The 26,260-nt window shown below is 33.9% G+C and overlaps 1 protein-coding gene across 1 annotated transcript in view; it reads right to left on the bottom strand.

Moving 5' to 3' along the window:
* The window catches only part of LOC101266159 (piezo-type mechanosensitive ion channel homolog), a 29,515-nt gene extending 11,654 nt beyond the window's left edge, over window positions 1-17,861 (bottom strand). Inside the window, exons 1-13 of the mRNA XM_010328318.4 lie at window positions 17,513-17,861; window positions 14,801-14,881; window positions 13,295-13,451; window positions 13,006-13,163; window positions 10,375-10,531; window positions 10,084-10,270; window positions 7,520-7,635; window positions 6,780-6,864; window positions 3,539-3,754; window positions 3,272-3,449; window positions 1,284-1,412; window positions 997-1,170; window positions 622-855 (exon numbers count right to left, since the gene is read on the bottom strand). Coding sequence (XP_010326620.1) covers window positions 622-855; window positions 997-1,170; window positions 1,284-1,412; window positions 3,272-3,449; window positions 3,539-3,754; window positions 6,780-6,864; window positions 7,520-7,635; window positions 10,084-10,270; window positions 10,375-10,531; window positions 13,006-13,163; window positions 13,295-13,451; window positions 14,801-14,881; window positions 17,513-17,561 — 1,921 coding nt within the window. The 5' untranslated portion in view covers window positions 17,562-17,861. The remainder of the gene's footprint in view (window positions 1-621; window positions 856-996; window positions 1,171-1,283; window positions 1,413-3,271; window positions 3,450-3,538; window positions 3,755-6,779; window positions 6,865-7,519; window positions 7,636-10,083; window positions 10,271-10,374; window positions 10,532-13,005; window positions 13,164-13,294; window positions 13,452-14,800; window positions 14,882-17,512) is intronic.
* Window positions 17,862-26,260: the final 8,399 nt, after the last annotated feature.

Here is a 26,260-nt window from a genome sequence, read left to right as displayed (position 1 = left end):
ATTAGAAGAGAACTCTGATCTCTTGATTTTTATTGAATTATGACTTACCGATTTATTCATCAACCCCTTTAAATAGGAGTCTTATTACATCAATAGGAAATCTGATTCTTATGAAAGTAGGAGACCTAAATCCCATTCCAAACTAATAACTTAACTTAATCTAATCCTTATAAAACTATGAAACATACCCTATTCTAGAATAATAAATAAAACAACTAAAAATATAATAATGACTTCCAACGCATACCTAACAGTCTCATACTCCTCCCCCCGAAGTTTTTCTTGAAATGCTAGTTGGTTAGTGTCCTTTAATACCCAAAAGTTTCCTCCTTTTTTGCTCTACCCTTACGCTTTACATCAATAACTTACGCTGTACAGTAAAGGCTTCTCCTGGTAATTTCTGTCCTTATATAAGGTTGTACCCCATCCTCTAATAAGGATAAAGTTTGTTTCACTATGGTTACCCCTCTTAAATGTAATTAGGTGACAATCACTCTTTCTAAAATATGTTTTAGCTACTACCATATTACAAGCAAATATACAATTACTGATGACTTTAATTGCTTCTTTTCCCATTAGAAACATACAACAATCACAAATTAGCCAAGAGAAAATCCATACCATGTGAATGATCAGGATTGTGGTCTCTATTGGTGGAAGAGGCATAAACTGACAACAGGACTGATTTGTTTAACCCAGCTTTTAAAATGCTAAATCCCACAGGAGGACAAGGTGTGTGCTGCACAATGGCTGAAAACGAGAATAATGTATCAAAGCCATGGTTATGAACTGCACAGAAGCATGCAAGCACTGCTATCTCGAGGAAATCGTAATAGCTATCGCTTTGGAGTAGACCTGCAGGAGTTTGGAAGGATGCATCAAACAAAGAAGAAAAACAAATGAAGTAGACAAAGAAAATGTGCGAGAGCAGAGAGAAATGAACTATTTATTCATCCTGTAGATGAAATCAAGATAACAAATCAAAAGAAAACATACCTAACTGAGACAGGACCGCCATACTCCATGAGCTTTTATGCTCCAGTGTTTGAGAGATTAGATTAAGGTGAAGAATATACAGGACAGCAAAATGAGCCTCGCATAGAAGTATTAGAGACTGGCGCATCTTTTCATTGATGTCATGGCTCAGAAGATAAACAAAAAAGAATATCACTGAAACAATAAAACAATAAGTTAACACCATGCACCAGATCATGCTCTACATTAGCATCTTCTTCAAACTACATCTTTTTGGATCCAGTACACCAACAATCAATACTACTTACTATATACAGCATGGATGAATCCAGGTTTTGTTGCAATAATGAATATCAGAATTAGCATAATAGCCCGAGAACATTTTCGTAATCCCCAGGCAACTGTTGCCACAATCAATACTTCGGTCTCTTCTTTCACTGCAATTGCAGAAGATAAAACACAGTGATGCAATTGAAGTGCTAGGGAAAAACTGAAAAACCTAAGTGGGAGCCACAAAAATTAAGAAGCATAGAACAGAAATAATCTTATAAATCATCTTGCACCCACTTTATGAATCAAGAGAATTCTCAATCACAAATAAATTAAGGGAAGGCAAACAAATTAATTATGAAGACTTGACATGCTGCAATGATAGGCTCCAAACAACTTCTACATCTTTTAAATGAAGAGATCAGTATTCCGGGAATTGGAACATTGACAGAAAGGGTAAAAGTAGGAATAAAAATAATTTAGATGCTTCTCTACTAAAGTAGTTGGCCTAGCCGAACTGAATGACATTACAGAAGGTTTTAAACGTCAAATTAAACGTGTAGCTAACCAAAAGTATCCAAAATAGCCAGATACATGGCCCACTCAAATACTCAATTAATATGACTCTTCCAGCTGATTAATGTACAGAAAACAATGAAGCTCATTTGCATTCAATGTTCACTGAAGCAATAGAAGCAAACAAGTGACCATGATTCACCTATTCAGACAGTGGATCGACAAATTTCTTAGTCCAGCAATGATAGTAGTACACTTCGTTGAAGCGACAGAACAGTTTGCTTCTAGCCAAACAAAAGACATTATAGCCCTGCATGGTCGGTGTGTTACATCCAATTTGGACACACAGAACTAGTGAGATAAAAATGAAGTTTGATTTATTACCCCTATTAATCCCATAGCACCCAAAACCAGTTAAAACTCTACTTTAGCAATTCTGCCAACATTTGCAAGTATGAGGATTGAAGAATACATATACACCCACACTTATTCATATGCATATCAATATTTTTAGAACTTTCATACTCCTAGCCCGTGCTTTAAAAGGCGGAGGCGTGAGACGAGACATTTTATGCAGTACGGGGCGAGACATAAGCTCCGAGACATGGGATGTAAGTCTTATGGATCTACAGGGCGTAGTCTCATGTATATTCAATTTTATAATTTTAATGCTAAGAAAATAAGCAAAAGTCAAATGTTCAACTACTTTACAAATAAATTTTAATAAATAACCAATAATATTATAGAAAAAAATATTATGATTTTTATTTGAGAAAGGTATTAATAAGCAATAATGAAGAAAAGAATTGCTGCAACTACTATTTGAGAAATATCATTAACCAATAATAAAAAATATAATTTAAGCAAAAAAGGTTCAAAAACCAAAAAAAAAATAGATAATAATAACGCCCAACGTGTACACTTTTATGTCCAGGTCTTATGTTTTTATGCTTGGAGCTTACGCCCCAAATTGTAGGAGTCTTATGTATCTACGTCTTCAATTTGCACCCAAAGCGTTTTTGGTACATCCCCCGAGACTCGCCCGGGGCTCACCCAAGAAAGCGTTTTTGAAAACACTGCTCCTAGCAGTACAAAAGTTCGTGCCACTTTTTTCTAAGCTGTATAAGCAAGTTATTTCAACATCACAAATCTAGGGCCAAACATGACAGGTGAGTCAACCCAGCAAATGGAGTCATCCTCAATTAATTGTACATGGAGGCTGAACCGTTATCCACAATTTGGCACTGTCACATTCTCTCTTTTCAATCAATACAGCATGTATATGAATATCAAGATATATTTTATCTGGACAGTCAATAGTTCAATTTTTTTGTATTAAGGAAGCCCAGCTATTCCGCAACTCATATACACAACAATGACAAGTTACTGTAAAAATACTAAGGTAGCCTTAGCTAACTCAACCAGTTTAGAGTAGAGTATTGATGCATGACTGAGTAACTATGATGACATTTTTGTAATATCTGATTGAGATTAAAGTAGCCATTGGTACCTTCCTCACTGAAGCTGTCATTCGATGATTGGTTCTCTTCATCTGACAAGCACAGAAAAACAGAGTTATTTACGAGATTCCCAACTGCAACAAGGATTCCGAGGAAAAACTGTGCAAGCAAGAAGAAGCCAGGAATAGGATAACGCCACAATCCAACCATCTCCCAGATCTCCATGTCCTAAAAGTTCAGAATCCAATGACTTTGTTAACTTGCAAGAATTAACTGATAAAACATGAGCAGAATCTAACAGCAAAGTAGAAGGATACCTTCCCAAGCTTCCAGTTGAGGAAAACAAAGGCCACATTGAATATATATGTGCTGACTGCCCATAAAAGAATGAAGACTAGAAGCAACCCATTCAGCCGATGAAGACGAAACAAGGACGGAAAAGCATACAAAATGTAGCCAACATATGCTAGCAGTCCAAATGCACACACACTTGCAAAATGGAAGCTCCAGAAAGAAAGGGCAAACAAGGAGACCTGTCACATCGTATCAAAAGTATATCATATAAACAAGTATGGTAAGAAATACTTGTCATGGGGATTCAATACAGTGGCTATATTTGATACATAATGAGAAGATTACATGATACATATCAAAATTTGAAAAAGTGAAAAGTATGTCATACCAAAGAAAGGTTAGAAAATAATCATTTCCTTCCTCACTGGGACCCCAAAAGAATACAATTAAGGTTTTCAATGACAATACTTCTTGTATCACCAATACTTCATGAGCAGTGCGGAGGCAGGATTTTCACCAACGGGGTTCACAAAATATACAAAGATAAAAACGCAAAAATTGAAGGATGATAAAGAGAGCAGCAACCTAACATTCTACTTTATTTGAACTACTTTTGGTTTTTCTCAATTCCAAATTAGTGCCCCTTCAATCATATATTATCTTTGCAGATCATCGTGGTTCTTAAAAAAGGTGCAAGGATTGAATTATCAATATTATTATACATATTCTGTACTCAACATCAGTATGTTAATTGACAAAAGTATAATTGAAAGGAGTGGAGAATGTCAAAGGCCAAAAGTAATACATCAAAGTTGTGAGAACGCCAAAGCTAAAAAAAAAGGTGTGTGTGTGTGTGTGTGTGTGGGGGGGGGGGGGGGGGAGCCAACAACCTTTGGTAAAATGTAACTTCTAGGTTCATTATGGAAGAGATATACATAAAAATCAAATTTGACTTTGCATATGCAGTGTAATTTTTTAATGAAGGGGGTTCAAACCCTCTTCCGCCCCCTAGATCCCCTTCTTCTGATGGGATATGAGGATATAACTTTCATTGGAATGTTTTCATTACATTTTCAAGGAAAACTAAATTAATTTTGAAAGGATAATGTGGCATTACAAATAAACTAAGTATTAATATAGCATTTAAATTTTGCAACTGAAATCACCATTAAGTCACAGCATGATATGTTACTGAAAGGTTAATATCAAAGAAAATGACTGGTACTAAGTTGGATTTAGTGGCGCCTCGCACTTCAGAATGAATCCAAGGGTTAATTTTCCGAAGGAAAAGATTGTTCAAAACCTGAATTTGTGCTCCCAAGGCCTAGCTCGAGTGGCAAAAGGTGGAGGATTTGTGGCTTAGGTCGCAGGTTCAAGCCCCACACCATGCAAAGTGAAGCCCGGTATTTAAGTGGAGAACGGTAGAGGGGTGGGCCCATCGTCAACCGAGTTTAGAAGGCTGTAGTTGGTCCAAAGGGCAGGTCACAGATAGCTTTCTCGGTTATCAAAAAAGAACTGAATTTGTTAAAAGGACGAACATCACTACAGGTGGCATTAGTTTGTTTATCCGGGGTTTTTCTTGAGAAGGTAAAATAAAACGTGGCGTTTATTTGGAAATTGGAACATGTTTTGACTTCTTGCAAAGTAATTTACAAAAAAACGTGATTGTTTTTTCAATTCTTTATACAACAAGTTTTTATAGAAGAAACTAGCTTTTCGATGTGTTAGATGGCATGTCATCTACTTATACTGGTCTAAAGCATTATCACCTCATGAGTTGTCTTTGAGGTTGTGTCGAAGCAAGAAACATCTCTACTCTTGGCTAAATAATGTTAGGGCCCCATGTTATGATGTCGACGCTCAAGTGTCCCACATACGTTGAAGAAAGGACATGTTATCTCCTTATTGATCTAGGAAAATCCTCACCTCATGAGCTAACTTTTGGAGTTGCATTAGCCTCAAACTCAATTCTAGCATGAAGAGGTAATTTGAGGGTCTTTTTCAAAGAAATTTGTCATTCACTCACAAATCCTCCAAAACTCAATTTAAGACATCCACGGGGAACTTTCCTCTATGAATGTGTTTATGGAAAAAAGAGAAATCATTATGCAGCTTTGGTAACTCAAGAGGAAATATGGAGTAGCTAAGGATCTTGCATAAACAAAATGGTGGAAAGGCCTATGACCATTTGAACTAAAACGAGTTGGACGTTGTAATGCTGAAGATGGAATTCGGGGATGAGTGGATAAAGTTCTGCATGCCAATGGTCCAACCACACTGCATCCAATGCAAGTTCTAATAATTAAGCCTGACCTTCCCCCGCTATTTAGAGTTATTATGCTTATATATTTCCCGTATTCATCATGTTTCTTGCTTAAAAATGCTCTGCAACTCGTTCAGAAAACTTCCACCTCCCAATCTCCTTCTTTTGTTCCTTTGGCGCCTCTTTCAGATAGAAGCAGATCCATTCCGTAGATTTCTTGCTCATAACTGATCTACGCATCATCTTCCAGCTCCTTTCAATCCATTTGTACCATTCAGACTTGCCCGTGGACCATCTGGTTTTATCGAACGATTTGAAGCCTGCTTTGAAGTAAATTCTGTTCTCTTCCATCCTAAGAGCTAAATTGTACGCAATAATCACAGTGGGTGCTTATTGTTGGCTTGAAAAAAGGAGGCTTAGATTCGGTAGGAGTTGCCGGAAAAATGGGCTTCTGCAGTCCTAGAAAGTTGGAGAGAGAAAGAAGATTGGTAATCATTCCTGGGAGCTTTTCTAGAGAATATCATTATGCTGACAATAACTAAATAATTGATCCAGTATTTACAAGAAGGCAGCATACTTTGGGACATAGGGGCTAGGAGGAACGTTCAAAACTTGAAAGTAGTTGAATTGAAAGGCGTGATTAAAATGCTTTACAAGAAAAGTACATCACATGCTTGCTAGGATTCATGGAGATGGGGTTGGAAGAGATGCATTGTTTGAGAAGTCATATAATTATAAGGTCTTGGTGAGGGAAGAAATCGGGTTTTCCGCATTCATCTAATCAGTTTGGATTTCCAGGGAACCACTTTCATTTTATCTGGCTTGAAAATCACGAGAACATCATTTCATGTCGCAATCTATTTGGAGCATATAAGTTGCAACTACTTGGAGGCTTTCTTTGGGAAATCAAAGAGGAAAAGAGAAAGCAGACCACATTACCATTTTCAAAAAAAAAAAAAAGGAAAGCAGACCACAATTCATAGTCGTTTAAGAACATGTACCGGGAAGCCGTACGTGAAAAAGTTGATGGTGAAAATTCGGAAAACTGTCCTCTTCAACAAAACGTTAGTATGCCTCACACCAGATCTGCAATCACATTAAAGTATATATGTTTTGAGCAAAGACTTCATAAGATGTATCCATCAAGAAATTCAAACAATGGAAAGCTATAAAGGTAAACGAAACTCTCCCTTAATCATCAGTAAAGAAAAGGACAGATTCACAACCAAAGGAGGAAATGTAGTCGACGTTGTCAAAATATGATCTTTCAAAAGTTTCTAGGAAGGAAAATAAGGTTTATGTTCCATCACTAGACATAGCAAGGATGGTCCGAGCCATGGAAGTAGCCACTAATCCTTGCATTAGGATAGACTGTCAACATTACACCCCTTTGGGATGCGACCCTTACCAGGACCTGCATACGCTGGATGCTTTGTGCACTGGACTGCTCACTAGCCATAGCAAGGATGCTACATGTATAAGGAATTTAAAAGGTTTGGCAAGACTACTGCTCATACTCGAGCAATTTTGACACTGACCTTGTTGCAACTCAAGAACTCTTTTATGTGCCATGTATATCATGAGATCATCTTGTGCAAACTACAAAAATACTGTTTCCAAACACAGGAAAAAATGCATATGGAAGCTTTAAGGTAACTCTGTATGCCAATAGGCGTAGAAAGCACTGAAAATAAGATAAACAAGTGGATAGATCCATAGATATAAACACTGCAGTAGTCACCTGTATTCACGAACAAAAAAGGAATGCCTCGAGGGAAGAAGACGCTCAGTCAAGTTTCCATCTGTCATGGTCATAATGAGATACATTTCCTCCAAATCACCTTCAATGAAAGAGATCTGCATACGGTAAATAAAATCGCGTTGTTATCTGCTCCAACTACCTGGACTTTTGAGCATGAACGACAAAATGCATTTGTTTTAAAACAGCAAGAGAGATTACAATTAGTTTAAATGAATAGCATCACATGAGAATGGAAATCAAAAAACCATTCTAACACAAACTTATCACAGCTGGATCATTCCAGAAGTTAGGCCAAATTAGAAGTTCTTCCCTCTCAATCTTCCAAAATAAACTAGTGCAGCGCCGAAGTCCTAAGACAATTCCATGTAATAAGAGCACCTAGAATAGTACCCCTTAAGAATGTCCAGATGATCCACCAAAGGAAATAGGGGAAAGGTTGAATAAAAAAGAAAAAAAAACAATAAACTTGATATAGGATACTAGGATAAAGGAAGATGGAGGGGGAGGATGATATAGCATGGTACCAACAAATAAGCTCTTACTCTCTGCAGATTTATCAACTTTGGCCTTGCTGTCGAATACCGTTTCAGAAATTAATTTACAAGAACTTAAGGGATTTTATAAGGCTCCTGATGTTTAGCAAAATTATGAAAAAAGTCCATATTTCCCTTGGACCTTCGTCAGAAAAGTTCTCGGTAAACTAGGAGAATGTTTAGACTAGAGTGGAGAGGAAAGGGAGAGTTAATTTAGGTTATCACATAGCATGTTCAGAGCTGAGCCGACTGATTCAGTAGTCTCCACCTCTCCCTATATTTCAACAGAGACTCTTCTTCAAACATAGGTGTCTAGCTCCTACATAATTATATTTATATGACCACCAGCACAAGAAAAAGAATACCCCTGGGACACACAAAGTTAAACAAACATGTAAGAATCTGCATTTAAGCTTACAAATAGATCTTGCGATGACCAACTTGCCGAGAACAACACGAGGCATTAAGGTAGAGACTTAATTATAAAACGCCAATAAGAAATGGATCTTGGGCCTAACTCAACCCAAAAAGTTAGCTCATGAGGTGATGATTGTCCAAGTCATACTAAAAAGACCACCCATCTGTTAAACTACTGATGTGGGACTCTTCAGAAATAGCACAAGCTGCTGATTAAGCTTCAGGTCTTTGTAAATGTTTGCAGATCAAATCTTAAGTTATGCTGAGACCTCATTAAATTCATAAAGTGACCCATCCCAAATAGTTCTTTTCCCTTAATAAGTATGTCCTCCACAATAGTTTAATATTTTCAATAAGATGATTTTCAATAAGATGGTAAACACCACCAAAATATGGAACTAATATAGGCAAGATTCCTCAGCCCGAGTGTCACTGCCTTAGCCCATGCTTGGGCTAAGGAAAAGAATGTGATCTGTCAAAGGCTAAACAAAATATACATAAGCTATTTTTTAAGAACTCCCACATCGGATAAAGGATGGGAATTTGATCTCCTTATATGGACTTGGACAATCCTCCCCTCATAAGCTAGCTTTTGGAATTGAGATAGACCCAACATCCATCTTTACATGGTATCACAGCCAGACCCATCCCGATTTTTTGTTCCCCGATGTTGGTCCCCCATATTATAGTATCCCCGCTCCAGTTAACGAGGTCTAGGCATGCAAGGGAGTGTTAAGAATTCCCACATCGGAAAAGGGATGGGAATTTGGTTTACTTATATGGATTTGGACAATCCTTCTCTCATAAGCTAGCTTTTGGGGTTGAGTTAGGCCCAAGATCCATCTTTACACTATTAACTTGAGGTTAGGTTTCGATATCTACACCATATCTTCCTTCAGAAAAAGTGAGAAAATGCAACCTCTCTAAGTAGCTGAGTTGTAGTCCTCAAAGAAGGGTTCTGCTACAGGAATATAAAGACCTGCAGGAAACTAGTAGCTTCTAATTTGTGGAAGGCCTTTGTCAAGAGGGTCTTCATGAGATTGGAGAAGGTAAAGGGAGAAGGCCCCTGTCAAGAAGGTCTTCATGAAATCGGAGAAGGTAAAGGAGAGCGAGCTAAAACATAGATAGTGAAGGTTTATATACAAATATACATCAAGTGTCATGTAAAAGTTATGTAACTTGTCGTACACTATGACAAATACTACAATTTGGGCCTTTGAACTCTTCTTTCACCATAAATAACACACACGTTCTTGACAGTAAAACCATATTATCTTCGGTTCCTTGTTAACTAGTACAACTCAGCAAAAGCCTCATTTCTCTCAAAAAAAATTGAAATCACCCTCTATTCGGTTATACAAGGAATAAAACACATTTAAGAGATGACAAACGATAAAGATTTCAAAAGATGTGGCTAAGGTCAGTCAAGAAACTCCTCATATATATAGCAATAGGAATGCACACAAAAAGGACTTCAATGCTTCAATATCATAAGTAGATCCAAAGTCACAGGAAGTACAAAGAGGATATACAATCATGTAAGTAGCATTAATCAATTGTATAAGTGACTTTTAGCATTGAAGATGTGAGTACCAAGTAGTAGTATGCCAAAAGAGAAAGGCCAGAACAATTTTTTTGCCAATCAGAGTGCGCTGATATTTTGTAGAAACCAATATAATCAGCTACTACGTAGAACATCTGTGGAAATGGAATACGGAGCTGATAAAAATAAAGCAGGCTAAGGTTGAAACCAGAATATAGCCAGAGTAGCTTCCACCCCCTACAAAATCATCAAAGAAGAAAATAAAACCCTTTAGGATTTAGAAGCAAAAGGATAAAAGATGTTAATACATATGAATATAAAAGGATCATCAACACAATTACCTGAATAGACCTAAAAAGTTGCTTGTTAAAGACAAATCAACCAGTCCCACACAGCTACAAATGAAAAAGGGTAGCGAAAGCCAAGAAGGATAGCTAATTCCCACAATCAACTGAACAGCAGGCAGAAATAAGCAAGAACTCACTCTAAGACGGGAACCTTCCATGCAAACACATAAGATGAATAAAGTCAACTTTTGAAGGAGAGCATATTTTTATCTTCCAGTAATTGCAAATTAATTGAAGCCCAACATACTGAAAAAACTATTAATCAAAGCAAACCCATTAGCAGTATCTAATACCAAAAAAAGGGGGGGAAAGATTGCATTAAAAAATCCAGATAGGAATCTTGTTTGAACATCGAAAAAACAAAGTAAACAATAGGCTGACCACAAGATCCGCCACATTATTATGAAGAGATTCTGTATAAGTAACAAAATGAACAAGGATTATATCACTAACAAAATACACACACACACTATTTTACATAATAAGGACCACTTGAAATATATTTGTTCATTTGTTCACAAAATGAGTAGCTAATAAAACTTAAGACAGGAAAAGGATCAGCTCCATCAGCTTTTTATTTGTTGCATAATTGTCTTCAAGGTGCTTGCAACAAGAAATCCTAATCCTTTTTGTGCATATTTTTTCTTCTATAAAGTAAATATAGAAGACGTATACCAAAACTTAGAGAGCCTAAACCAAAATTTGGTTCTCCACAAAAGAAATCCAGTCTGATATACAAAAAAGGACCTCTCGGGTACACCAGTCACCAGTTACCCTTGTCAAAAAAAAAGGACCTCTGGGGTACATGACAAGGAAACTAGGAAAGACTACTTTATTGCCATTCAACAAAATTGGTTTATCCCTTTGAGTCCCCTCCTATTTTTTTTTCTCATATGACACCACATGATGTTAGTGGAGCAACATCTCCAAGCCCTTTGACTTCTCCCCCCCTCCTACATGGCCAGCTATGCAATGCCTCCTTCACTGTGTATGGCATCACCCATTGTGTACCAAACAAACTAAGAACCACTGACTATAACCGTGTAGCCACTTTTTTTTAGAAAGGTAACATTTTTACAAATAGAGGAATACTCTAAAGATTCCCAGTAGTAATTACAATCAGAAATCACAGTAGTATAATCAGCCTCCTATGGTCTCATAAGTAATCTAAAATGCTAGGAATATCCTCTTATGCTTGAGGATACTCATGAGTCATGATTACACCAAAAGTAGAAAAGAACCAAATAGTTCATCTTCATTTTTGGTAGGCAGCAGCTCTTGTTTTCAAAACACCTCTGGCTCTTCTCCATCCATACAGTCCACCATATACAAGCTGGGACAATCTTCCATCTCTCCCAATTTGTCTTGGCATAGACCAACTAATGCCCATTAGGTTGATGAAAATCTGCCACCATTTCAGTCTCTCTGCAGTGAAGAAACAATGGTATATGCAAAAACCGAACAAGGTGAATCCTTGTGGCTATCTTTTGTTTGGATATCTTGTGGCATTCAAATCTCAACAAGATACTCAAGGGTTCTTTGATGTTGACGAACTCTTGCAAAAGTTCCCTTCTAATTAGTGGGTCATAAGAAACATAAACAGCTGAAAGAAACCAAGTGAATGCCTGATTAATGCCTTCAATCTTACAGGCTACAGTTTGGTTGATTTTTGTCACCAACTCTTCTTTCCACACCCTCTTACCCCATATTACTATAATACCACCACTTCTGCCTATATCTTCCAATTGAAACTCCCCCATACATCTATTTTTTCCATAATTGTTTGAATACATTCACCTCTGATCCTACCAATTTTATCTCAATCAGAACATAAATATCAGCCCCCCAAAGTTGAAATAATCTCCTGACCATCCCCTTTTTTCTCTTCCCCATACCCCTCTTACATTCCGAGAAAGGATTTTGACTTTCACTGGAGATTTATCTTTGTTATTCCCCTGCTTCGTGATTCCCCTTCTCTAAACTTAACATGGAATTCAAAATTTCTTATCTGCTTTGGGATTGTGTTATTTGAAACAGGGCACCAAGAAAGGTATGCATTTAGATTGGTTATAGGTAGGAGAGCTATTTTTGAAAACAGGGTAGAAGAACATTCAGTTGAAAATGTAAGCCACACTCTACTGTATCCAATGGCAAATCACGTGTAATGTGAGGTTTTGAGATGCCAGGGATGATGCCTGGCGCATTGAGAGGTGTTCTCCAGTCGAAAATTCAGATGGAGGAGAGTCGCAAACCTTGGAAATGTTGCCCCACTAGCACTCATATGGGTCCTATGGAAAGAAAGAAATGGGATAGACAATAACTGTATGCATTTAAGGATTAGCCTCTTGTTCCTAGTTTCTTTTAGTACACCATGAGATTCTAGTGTATACACAAAATTTGGTGTCATTCGTAAGGCGTCATATTATGTTGTAGATTATCACTTTGGTATACAGGTCATCCAAGGAAGATTTCCATTATTATAAATAAAATTACCTTATCAAATTAATCATACATATTCAACTTTCAAGTTACTAATGCATGCAGAAAGTTTTGCTTTTTTTTGTTCAACTTGTGAAAAAATCATTAGCATTCAATCAGGTGGACTTATAGTTGACTTGAACTAACCAATATGTTCCAGAACCGATAAGAAATGTTCCCAGCGGGGATCTTGCAGCTGACCCAAGCGAAATCTGTTGCCATTGATTTCAAATAAAGCAACACCAGCAGCCAATAGTTGCAGAACCAAGAGATAAATAACTAAGGGGGACCTCCATGACTTCAGTCTGCAAAAGCATATATGACAATGTACTTTAAATGCCGCTACCCAAAATATTAAAAGAATTTCACAAAAGAAGAACGAGTTAATAACACGAGCAGAAATAGAAGGTTGGATAGAAGACAAAAAAAATCTCACTTCATCAATCCAATAAGTTTTATCCACCATGCATCAGCTAACTCCCATTCCGGACCCAAAATAGCCCATACAATAAGAAAAATCACTTCCAGAAGAATAGCGAGAACTGAAAATAGAAAAACAAACCACAACAGAACTCTCCCTTTGAAATGGAATCCTACAAAAATTAAAAGCGTATGTGAGTTATATAAGATATGCATAAAACGGGGAGAGAGCGGGGGCACAGGAAGAGCGAGGGAGGGAGAGAGAGAGAGAGAGCATTTCATATATTTAGTGTTCTTTTGATGTATTAATTCTGAAAATGTGTGTTGCACGTTTATTCCTAAATACTTCATGCAAATTTAGTATTGCTAATGACATATTTTAAACCCTTCAAATCTATTGGTATTTACTAAAAAATATCCATCATTTTTGCGATAGAAAGTACATATATCTTCCTAATAAAAAGAATACATCTTTAATTATAAAATTGACTAGAAGTGCATAGAGTAAAAATAACTAACAATACAATATTCAAATGAGGATACTAAAATACCACATGATAGGAGCTAATGTATACAAAGCAACAAACTATTGTAAATTCTCAATAATAATAACGACAAAATAATAGAAAGTTGTACGATGACATCAAACAAGAATCATAAACACTAGAAAAAACAAGTAAAAAGGGATATGCGAAGAGAGCATAGTTCTGACTGTTTTAAGTGTGCATAATATTGTAACTGTCACTATTTATAAGATAGGATTGAGGAAGACAAAGTGTTCTCATCGATATGCATTAATCCTTTGAGATCGTGGATGAGTATGAGAGGTCCAACAAATATCATAATAAATATAATTAGTGGGAGTTACATATAAACACATAATGGAGAGTCGGTGGTAATAAATTTAGATTACATACTTCACATTATTACAATATACATACATATATATATATACATATATATATATATATATATAATATTGGTTTGTATGGGTTTTTTCCTTTTTGTGAAGGGCAAACATAACCATTCATATATTCAATTGGAAGATGAACAAAACAACAAAAATCATGAATTTATTCCAACATATATTTAAGAGACTTTATGGTGGTTGATTCATGTACTAATATGATGATCTATAATTTTATATCTTATTTATTAAATAATTTATAACATTTAAATTTAATGTAGGGGTAAACCCTAATCTAAACTTTTGCCTAAAATTCTCCCAGTTTTAGTATAATATATGATGATATGATATGATGATTCAAATAACAAATGCACATGGAAATACTTGGTTTGCTTGTTAGACACTTCTGTACCATGATCTAATTGGTCCATCCTTCAAAGGGGGTCATGCTTGTACAGAAAGTGAAACATAAAGGACTAATCTAGATTTTGTCAAAATACACTGAACAATAACCCAAAGAAATCGAGATAGCCTGAAGACAGGAAACTCATCTTTGAAATACATCCTTGAACCGAGCTAAAAATAGGAAAGTGAATCTACAAAAAGCATCTTAACCTCTTTTTGGTGCCGTGAATCGCAAAAGAAGAGAAGACACCAAATTGATAAGAGAAATCAAACTCCAATTCAGTAAACCAGCTGCATGAAAACGGAAAAATAAGGTAAGTTCAGGCATAAAAGAAAAACTCTGTTTAGGTAGCTATAAAAGAATGCCCACAAAAGGGTACAAGATCTCTTAAGGTACCAACCACAATTTCTTCTTTTCCCAAATCAAGGTTAGCCTGAGAAGAGTTCTCGATTGAAGGAGAAGATCTCTTAAGGTACCAACCACGATTTTTTAGACAACGACAACCATTTTTCTTGGGTACAGGTAAAATAAACCAGTAGTACTACCAGAGTTATCCCCTAAATTCTTGGGTACAGGTAAAACAAACCAGTACTGCTACTAGTTATCCCCAAAATTATTAATCTAGAAAACGAACAAACACCTCAAGAGAATGACAAGACACTGCTATGTGGGTAAGAAAGAAGTATTCCCTAGTCCCTGGAAAAATTCCAAGTGTGAGACAGCATCATTTCTGGCAATTTTTAATGGAGAAGTGCATGTAAACGATCCTACGGCTACAACAATAGATAGAAAACGAAATTATTCTCTTACAAAATTTTAGACACAGCATTCTGCATACGATAGGTATCACCGAGACAGAGAGAGAGAGAGAGAGAGAGAGAGAAAACGTTAAGAAATATGTTTTCTCTTCTTTCTTTCTTTCTCTTTTTTTAAACTGGTAACTTTCTTTCTTTTTTATAAGTAGTGATATTTTATAAATGGTATAACAGCAGTAAGACTCTGCGTAAAGTTGCAAAATATTAAGCCCCAATCTATCTAACATGGAATGTACATCATTTACGAAACAGATTTTCTCATTATGCAATTTATTTTCTAAACTATGCACTATAACATACCAAATGTAAGAGGGCATTCTGAAAACTTGGATATGCACTTTATCCATCATTTCTTTTTCTTTTGCAGTTTAGTCTCTTTCAAAAGATTGAGATTTTTGCTCCAAATCTCAATCTTTTGGAAGAGACTGAAATTGCAAATGATAGATTAAAGTTTGCATCCAACTTGTTTTTGGTAGGTAAGCAAAGTCCAAGTTATATCAAATAAACTCTAGAAATTCCCAAAATAGAAAGGTATATTATTCCTTACTCAAGTTCTAAAGAACTATTTTGAGGCTCTCCATGGTTTACTGAACGACAAAGGGAATATTTTTCATTCATGTAGGGTATCATGGAAAAAAAGTGCAAGACTGATGGTAAACTCAGACTCGGATAGGATACATAGTTGCACCAAAAACCCATATTCATAGGAATACATATACACATATAAAATTAAGTGAAGGGCTATATTTGCAATTCTTTTAGCTATTCCAGATATTTACAAGACAGTGAGGCACCACCACTGACAAAGGCATCAGGCAGTCACTGTACTTGCACCATATCACAATGGAAGTCTACAATTTCTGAAGATCAAAATATCAAGAGATACTTATTCCATATTGGTTGAAACCATAGAATATCTATAAATAGAAAGTACCAATGTGTCTATACTTTATACACTGCACAGAAGTCCTACTTATATGTACCGAACATTGGTTAACTTCTACATGATATTAATTTAAAGCACCTGACGGTATATACATGTTCCTGATGAGGCACTTACTATGACAGTTTGCTAGGTAGTGGTTCATGGTTCATAGAACTAGCTTGTGGATAAACAAAGTGCCACTCATATATATTTATCTCATAAAACTTCATCAATTAGCTATAATAGCCTCAATTTCTTATGGAGTTCCAAGACGAGGTTCCAAATGATCTTGCTGAGTTCTTAGACTAGTAGAACTGAAGAACTGCTTACTCTTTTTTAGGCAACCTAGGAACTGCTTACTCTCTACAAGTGCTATGCTTGTGATACATCAAGTGTGATCAATGTCGTTCAAAGGAAACACATCTAATGTAATCAATATGCCCAATAATTCAGAACTCGAGGCCTTAAAATTCTGGATTTAGGAGAACTATAATGCTCTAGGGTGACCAATTGAGAAGGATCTTGTGAAAGATCCTAACTTTTTTATTACTAAGGAGAGCTTCTGTAAATCTTATTCATTGCTTTTTGAGCAATACATGTTAACATGTTCAAGATTCAATAGCTTCTTTTCTAATAAAGCGGGCTGTGGGGCGACAGAAGGTTTTCTCCTTTGGTGGCCTATAAGCAACGGGTTTGAAACATGGGAATAACCTCTTTGCAGAAAGCACGAATAAGGCTACTTAGATTATACCCCCATTCTTCTCCTACCCCTGCCAAAGTAAACCCTTTAGTAACTTTTTACTGCAAAAGTTATTATCTTGAAAGTTCTACACAGTATGCTCTAATGCTGCTCAGGTAATTTTTAAACTTCCAAACCACAAACAGAAAGACTGTGGTAAACTTAAACTTCACAAGTCTAAGGATAACAGTACTTCATATACTGTTCAATATTTCTGGTGGTCGATCACACTCTTCCAAATGCAACATCTTAACTAATAATTGGGGCTACACTCTACAGAGAAATTAGATGTTGAGACAACTCGTCTGAAAAACACTACAAAGTATGAATCAATGTTGGGTCAACATAATATGAACGTTGCTTTGAGATAACACAACACTAGGTACTTAGCCAAGAAACTTATAAAAATACTTAGTAAAGAGGATAAAGTTTAAATCTTTACCGGATAAAAGCAGAAATGGCAGCACAAAACCATAAAGAAAACTCCCCATTATCAGCTCTTTTTTCTCAATTCATCCACATTAGAGAATTAAGCGAAGACTTTCAGAACTCCAAACTCAATCTTGCTGAAGAACTAAAGCCTCGGATCAACGATTAACAAAATTAATTTGAGCAGAACCCCATCAAGAAATTGGGGTTCTCTTATCAATCAATTACAGAGAAAATGAAATTATAGATTTATGTATAGAGTATTGCTTTCCAACTACGAAATTGACCAATGGCGTTCTTCCACTTTGAGAAGATACACACTTCGAGGCTGGGTTGAAGGCCCAATCTGTAAGCCTTCACGTGAAAAATGAAAACCTGTGAGATTTGCTTTAATAATTATTAGGTAAATTACCGGTTTCCACGGAATTGAACTATGTTATTAAGTTTACCCTGATTATTTGATAATATTAGGATTTTTGATATATACACTTATATTGTAAATGTCATTTTATTCTTTAAGGCAATTCAAAATCTTAAAAATGATACTTTATTTATTTTTTATTTTTTATTTTTTATATAAAAATTATGAGTTATAAAGATATTCTATGTATAAGAAGGAAGTCCAAGAAATCTCCATGGAATTCTTTTGTCAGAAGTAATTAGATTTTCCAAATTCCAAGAACTTATAAAGAACAACATCACACATTAAAGAAGAGACCAAAAAGTCTCGAAAAACAAATCACGTCCATACAAGAATATAATTAACTAATTCAAATAGAGGACCTTCGACTCCTTTATTATGACCTAAAATTGTTAGTATCATATATGTTTTTCCTTATCGTCTCAGAATAGTCATTACTATTGCTTAGGTTTCATATCACCAGTCAACCTTATTTTTAATTGAATCATAGTTATTGTGATGGTTATATTAAGTAGTTACAAAGAATTAAAGTAATTATCAACTAAGTAGTAGGCGACATCATTCATAACTGGATATTCTATTTTACACGTAACATATTAAAATCTCAAAGCATAATTTTCTAAGTGTTTGAACTCATAAATATTCACAAATAATAATAAAGATAACATTATTTTACTAACAATCAAGAGGAAAAGCACGTGTTGGTGAACATATTTTTCAAAAAGATGTATGTTGGTCTTTATCCAAGTTTACAGTTAACAAATTCAATTGAAAGAAGGCAAAACAAAGAGTTATTACTTCTTTATCAAAAAAGCAAAAAAAAAACTTTATCAAAAGAAAGAGTTATCATTACGGCAAAAATGATCTTTAACGACAATTATAAATGTCCCGAGAAAAAGTTCATAGCAACGCTAAATCTAATGACAATTAATTAATGCAGGTAAAAACTCTAGCACTCTTCGTTACTGTGCATATTCATTGTCCATAAAAACTATCTTTTTAGTGTATTTTATACAATGGTTAGTTTCAAGAAAACTTGATCTCTTATTATGCCTAAAAAGAAGCGATGAAGAAATATGACAAATTAGTTAACTTGCGATAAAAGAAGTGAACTAATTGTCTCTATGATAATATTCTAGGAAGGATGCAATCGTATATAAAATGTTTGTACCTAAGAATGAGCAATCAAAATAATATACTAATTGTAGCAAATAATAGAGGAATCTATTTGTTTCTATTATCAAACATCAGCATTTGTTGCATATTAGTTATCACATATTTATTGTTTTGTGCTATCAAATATAGCATAAACCACAAGAAATTTTTCCAAAAAGCATATGAATAAAACTATACAAAGAAACAAGTAGAAGATACATTTTCAATCATGCTCACTTGATTTTATAACTGAGTTAAAATAAAAAGACATCAAAATAGAAAAAAGAAATTGCAATAGATACATCAATTCCTTTGACTTGCGGTAAAAGAATAAGCTTCATTAGATAGGAGGAAGAAAACTTAAAGGAATGAAACACACTTCATAAGAACCTTAGTAATGTATTTAATTCAATTCCCCTATACCAAAAAAATTCTACAGATAATAGTGACAAAAATAAATATTTTATTATTAAAGAACTAAATATAATGAATTGAACCATTTCATCAATTTTATGAATTATGGACTGAGAGGTGCAAGAATAGTAATGGCACATTGCGATTAAATCAATTTTCTTTGTTCATATGAAGAAACATGTAGGAAGGGAAGAAAGAAAAAATCGATTTTCAATCATCCTTGCTGAAATTTTTTACAGAGTTTATAAAAGATCACTAAAACAGTAAAATGAAATTGCCATAGTTACATGAATAACTATGACATATAGTAAAGATTAATCTCCATGAAGTAGGAGGAAGAAAACTTTAATGAATGAAACAAACATCATAAGAAGCATAACTAATGAATTTGAATTCAACTACCATATAAAGAAAAAAAAAACTAAAAATAATAGTGGTAGAAAATTCCTCTACTTTTATTAAACAAAGTGAAGTCACAACTCTTTGGAAAAGTTACAACCTCTCATAAATGTCACAACCTTACATACAAGTCACAACTTTTCATAAAGTGACAACTCTTCATAAAAATCGTAACTCTTCCTAAAGGTCGCAACTTTTTATACAAGTCGCAACTTTTCATAAAGTTACAACTTTTCATAAAAGTCACAACTTTTCATGAAAGGGGAAAGCGAGTAGCGCGCTTGGGTTTCACTTTGAAGTAATAATTTCATATTACAAATTTATTAATATTTAATTACTACAAAAAAATATGAGTATTTTAGTTTTGCTGTGAAAGAATTAATTTTAAACTAGTAAAAATTTCGCGCTTGCTCGCAAATTTAATAGTATCGTGGAGTTTATAAAATAATAATTAAAATTTATAATTCAATAAAACTAAAACACTATATTATCTTACAAATAAAACTACGTAGTAACAAGAATTAATAATGTAAAGGAAAATGAAAATTATTGCATCTTATCATTTAACCTTAATAACTAAATTATCCCCAAATCTTTTTTCCTATTTTTTTTTTGTAATTCATGTTCTTTTTTTATTTATACGAGAATATTTATAAATGTTCGTTTAATTCTCCAAATTTATTCCATGTAATTTGATGATTTTACAAACTAATATTTTATTCTCCATGTTTGAGTTGTTATATTGGGTTGATTTTTTTTATTTTTTTTTAAATGTAGTTCGTCAATTGACCACGTGAACTATTTTTTTTTAAAATAAGCTAAGCGTATTTGAACAATTTAATTTGCCTTAAATTCATGTTAAGTTCAAGGTATATTTGACCAACAAAAAAATAGAAATATACCATGTGACATATCACACCTCAAAATTAATAATATTTTTTTTTTTACTATTTAACTTGACTAGTTAAATGAAAATAACCTCACAATAACTAAAGGGTGTATATATATATGTGTGTGTATATATATACACACACGTGCGCGCACACACACACACACACACACATATATATAAGGCAACTTAAATTGTTCAAATACGCTTAGCTTATTTTTTTAAAAAAAAAAAAATAGTTCACGTGGTCAATTGACGAACTACATTTAAGAACAAAAAAAATAAAAAATCAACTCAATATAACAACTCAAACATGGAGAAAAAAATATTAGTTTATGAAATCATCAAATTACATGGAATAAATTTGGAGAATTAAACGAACATTTATAAATATTCTCGTATAAATAAAAAAAGAACATGAATTACAAAAAAATAGGAAAAAAGATTTGAGGATAATTTCGTCATTTAAGGGGTCTTATCCAAGAATTGCTAAACCTTGGATTAGCTATCCATCCCTTTCCTAGGGTTAAAATAAGACCTTGTATGAAGTATAACTAATCCATGGATTAGGTTAAATAAAGTAACCAAACAATGTTTTTGTTGGACTATATTTTAATCCATGGATTGTTTTGATTAATACTTCCTACCAAACGGGTCCTTAGTGCAATATATTTTGTTAGTCATCGAAGTAATCAATATTAGAGAAATTAATGTCTAAACATAAAATATTTATGATCACTTGATGCATGTATGATGTTTCTATAGTTTGTTAGTCTCCAAAGTGGTCAAACTAAAATGTTTAAAATTATTCACATGCATAAAATATTATGATATTATGTTATATTGTATTTATATAGTTTGTTAGTCACCAAATAGATCAGACTAGAGAAAATTAACGACTACACATTCATGTTTATGATCACTTGATGCATGTATTATGTTTCTATAGTTTGTTATTCACCAAAGTGACCAAACTAAAATGTTTAAAATTATTCACATGCACAAAATTTTATGATGTTATGTGTGTTTTGTATTATATAATTTGTTAGTCAACCAAAGTGTCTAAACTAGAGAAAATAACGTCTACACATATTATGTTTATGATCACTTGATGCATGTATTGTGTTTTTATAGTTTGTTAGTCACCAAAGTGGTCAAACTAAATTGTTTAAAATTATTTACATGCACAAAATTTTATGAGATTATGTATGCATTGTATTCATATAGTTTGTTAGTCACCTAAATGTCCAAACTAGTATGGTTAAGAAAATATGCACTCATAAAATTATCGTTTATCTATGAAAGTTAATTAAATGCCTATTTTGAAAAGTAAATAGATAAATTGACTTTCACTATTGCTAGAACTTAAAAAAAGTTTTACCCAAAGGTAAATCTATCATTCTACGATGTAAAAATTATGATAAATTAATATTTTCAATCAAACCATATATTGTATATCCAAAGATGTCGTATATGTTTGGTTAAAATTATTTAACTACCTATTAATAATTTAAAAGTGACATTTAAATTATGAAAGTATGTTGTAGTATCTACCCAACGGAAAATTACGATATACTTTTATCGTTTTACTGAATTCACATTATTTTTTATACGTGAGCATGTATCTATTTGCAGTTATTTCTTTTCATTCACATGATTCTTTTGTTACTATGTTCAATGGATTGAATTAAATACCAAACCTACTGCCATTACTGATAAAAACAGTGAGGATGAGAAGTCTTTCCATAAATCATGAGAACACTCTAATAGATTGAGTGTTATGTTCATGTGAATGATAGTTCTTAATAACATTAAAAGTACTCTTCTACAAACAGAAAGTGCCAAGGAATCTCTGAAGTTTGTGGAAGAACATTTTCGTTCTGCTGATAAGTCTCGCGCTGGTACACTAATGGTTGAATTGACGACTATGAAGTTTGATGGGTCGTGTAGTATGTAAAATCATATCATTGAGATGACTTACATTGCAACAAGACTTTGGACCTTGGGGATGAAAGTGGATGACACCTTCTTGGTTCAGTTTATTCTGAACTCATTGACTCTTGAGTATGGACAATTCCAAATTAATTATAACACTATTAAGGATAAGTGGGATGTTACTGAATTGTCCAGTACAAGACTGGTCAATGGAACGGGACGTACCGGTACCGTTCCGGTTTGTTCCATTTCGGTTGCCTACGGGACGAGATGGGATAGTCTGAACCGGTATACGAAACGGGACGGAACCATGATTTCGTACCGGTGTACCGGTACCGGTTCATCCCGGTTCATTCCGGTTCCAGTCTGGTCCGGTTTATTTAATATATATTAATTTTTTTATATTTTATATTTTATATAATTTATATTTAATTTAATTTTTTTAAAATTACAAATTTTATTTATTTAATATTTACAAGATAAAGTTATAAATATAACTTATAAAATAAATATTAATGAATATAAGTAATAACTTATAAAGTATAAACTTTAAAAGATTTAAATTTTGAAAACTTTATTAGACTTTACTTGCAAACTTAACAACAAAAAAATTAATAAAATATCTTTAAAATAAACTTAAGTAAAATTTATAGTATGAATTTAAAAACTATTAATTAATACTTAAAAAATAAAAAAAAATATATTTTCGTAATTCCAAAAAATATCGTCCCGTTAATTCCGTCCCGTTCCATCCCGGTCCGTTCCGGGTCATTCCGGTTCCATCCCGGTATATAGTGGAACGGGACGGAACCGATAAATCATCACGATAATTCCGATCCGATTCATCCCGATACCGGTCAACGGGTTCCAGTCCCGTCCGATACCGGTTCATTCCGGTCCGGTGAACCGGTTCCGATCCGTTGACCAGTCTTAGTCCAGTATGCTTACTCAAAAGGAGTCAAGACTTAAGAAACAAGGAGGTCATTCCATTAACCTCATGGGTCAAGAAGCTGGTAAATGACTTAAAGTAAAAGTCAACAAGTTAAAGAAAAATAAAGCACCTACTAAAGTTTCACAAGATGCTCATAAGGAACTCAAGGTTGATGTGTGTCATTTCCGTAAAAGGAAGGACACTATCAGAAAGATAGTTTGAAACGTAAAGCTTGATTTGAAAAGAAAGGTACATTTAGTGCCTTTGTATATTTCAAATCAAATTTTGTAGAAGTTTCTAATAATATTTGGTGGCTTGATTCTGGTACAAGTACTCATATATCCACTATATTGCAGGGATTCACTACAATCCAAACTACGGATTCAAATAAAAAAAATTGTTTATGAGAAATCGCATGAAGGCTAAAATTGAAGGCATATGGACTTATCGTTTGATCTTAAAGACTAGACACCACCTTGATCTATTATAGAATCTTTATGTTCCTTCAATTTCTAGGAATTTGATTTCTCTTTCAAGACTTGATGTTTTTGAATTTGATTTTAGGTTTGGATATGGTTGTTTCAATTTATATAAGAATACTATTTTTATGGTTCTGATGTTCTTATTGATGGTTTATATAGATTGAAACTTGATAATAATTAGACGTAGTTCACTAAATAAAAATTCTGATTATTTGTGGCATAAATGTTTGGGTCATGTATCCTAACATAGATTAGAAAAGAATGAGATTATTCAGAATATGAATTTTATTGATCTTAATATATGTTTGGATTGCATTAAAGGAAGACAAACCAAACATACCAAGAAAAGTGCCAAAAGAAGCACTCAACTTCTTGAAATTATACACACTAATATTGTGGACCCTTTGATGTTCCATCTTTTGGTGGAGAAAAATATTTTATCACCTCTATCGATTATTCACGTTATGAATTTATCTATTTGTTGAAAGAAAAAGATTCTCAAGCAACGGACACTCTCAAAGTTTATGTTAAAGAGGTTGAAAGACAATTAGATAAGAAAGTGAAAATTATCAGGGCAGATAGAGATAGTGAATATTATGAAAATTGTAATGAATCAGAACAATGTCTAGATTTATTTGCAAAATTCCTTGAGAATGTTGAAGTTGGTGGGAGTGTTGAAAGACAAAGTGTGAAAATTAATGTGGTAAGGATAAATATTTCATTGTCCATGAATGTAGCTACTTCGGCACCAATCACAAATGTTGTTCCTCTTGTTGAAGAACACTTTAACAATGTTGAACAATATTTGGGTGAAACACTTCAAGAAGAAACTAACTCACAAGTATCTGATGCAAATGAACCACAAACAATGTCATAAAGAAAATCAGTCATTATGTGTTATTTGCAAGAGTCAGATTTTGACATTGAAAATAATAAGGATTTCATTTCATTTTTCACAAGCCACAAAAAATAATGAGTCTGATAAATGGATTGAAGCCATGAATGAAGAGTTAAAATTCATGGAATACAACAAAGTCTGGGATCTCGTTCAATAACCAGAAGGTTTTAAAAATAATCGAGTGTAGATGGGTCTTCAAGACCAAACACGATTCAAATGGTAATATTGAACGATATAAAGCCAGACTTGTTGCTAATGGATAAACTCAAAAGGGAGGCATTGATTATAAACAGACCTTCTCACCGGTCTCAAAGTCTCATTAAGATTTATTTTCGCTTTGGTAGCCATTATGATTTGAAGTCTATCAAATGGATGTGAAAACAGTCTTTCTTAATATAGACATCGAATGAGGATGTTTATATGGATTAACAAAAGAGTTTCGAAATTAAAGGAAAAGATCAAATGGTGTGTAAGCTAAAGAAGTCAATATATGGACTCAAACAAGCCTGACGATAATGGTATTTAAAGTTTAATAATACCATAATATCTTTTGGATTTAAGAAAATTACCATTGATGGTGTCTAACCAAAAGATTAGTGGGAGTAAGTTTAAATTTTTAGTCATGTATGTTGATGACATTTTACTTGTTGTTAATGATTTAGGCATATTGTGGGAGACGAAAGACTTTCTCTCTATGAAGTTTGAAATGAAAGATATGGTGAGACATCCTATGTGATAGGGATGGAAATATTCCATGATAGATCACAAGAATTATTGGGACTGTCTTAAAATGGCTATATAAAAAAAAATCTAGAGAGATTTAATATGAACAATTGTTCAGCAGGAATAGTTCCTATTAAAAAGGGAACAAATTTAATCTCATGTTATGCCCAAAGAATGATGTAGAACGAAAGGAAATGATCTCAATTCCTTAATCTTCTATTCTTGGAAGTTTGATGTATGTTCAAACTTGCACAAGACCGTATATTAGCTTTGTGGTCGGAATGCTAGGAAGATATCAAAGTATCTCTGGAATTAATCACTGAAAACTTGCAAAAAAATTTATGGCACGTTATGAAGCCACAATTCATACATTATGGTTGAGAAACTTTATTTCAGGACTTGGGTTGTCGACATCATTACCAAACCGCTGAAATTTTATCGTGATAGTGTTGTAGTAGTATTCTTCTCCAAGAATGATAAGTACTCCAAATGTGTCAAACATATAGAATTAAAG

The sequence above is a fragment of the Solanum lycopersicum genome, chromosome 9, assembly GCF_036512215.1.
Source record: "Solanum lycopersicum chromosome 9, SLM_r2.1".
NCBI classification, from domain to species: Eukaryota; Viridiplantae; Streptophyta; class Magnoliopsida; order Solanales; family Solanaceae; genus Solanum; species Solanum lycopersicum.
Note: the sequence above shows the minus strand (reverse complement) of the source record. Positions and strands in the feature narration are given on the sequence as shown.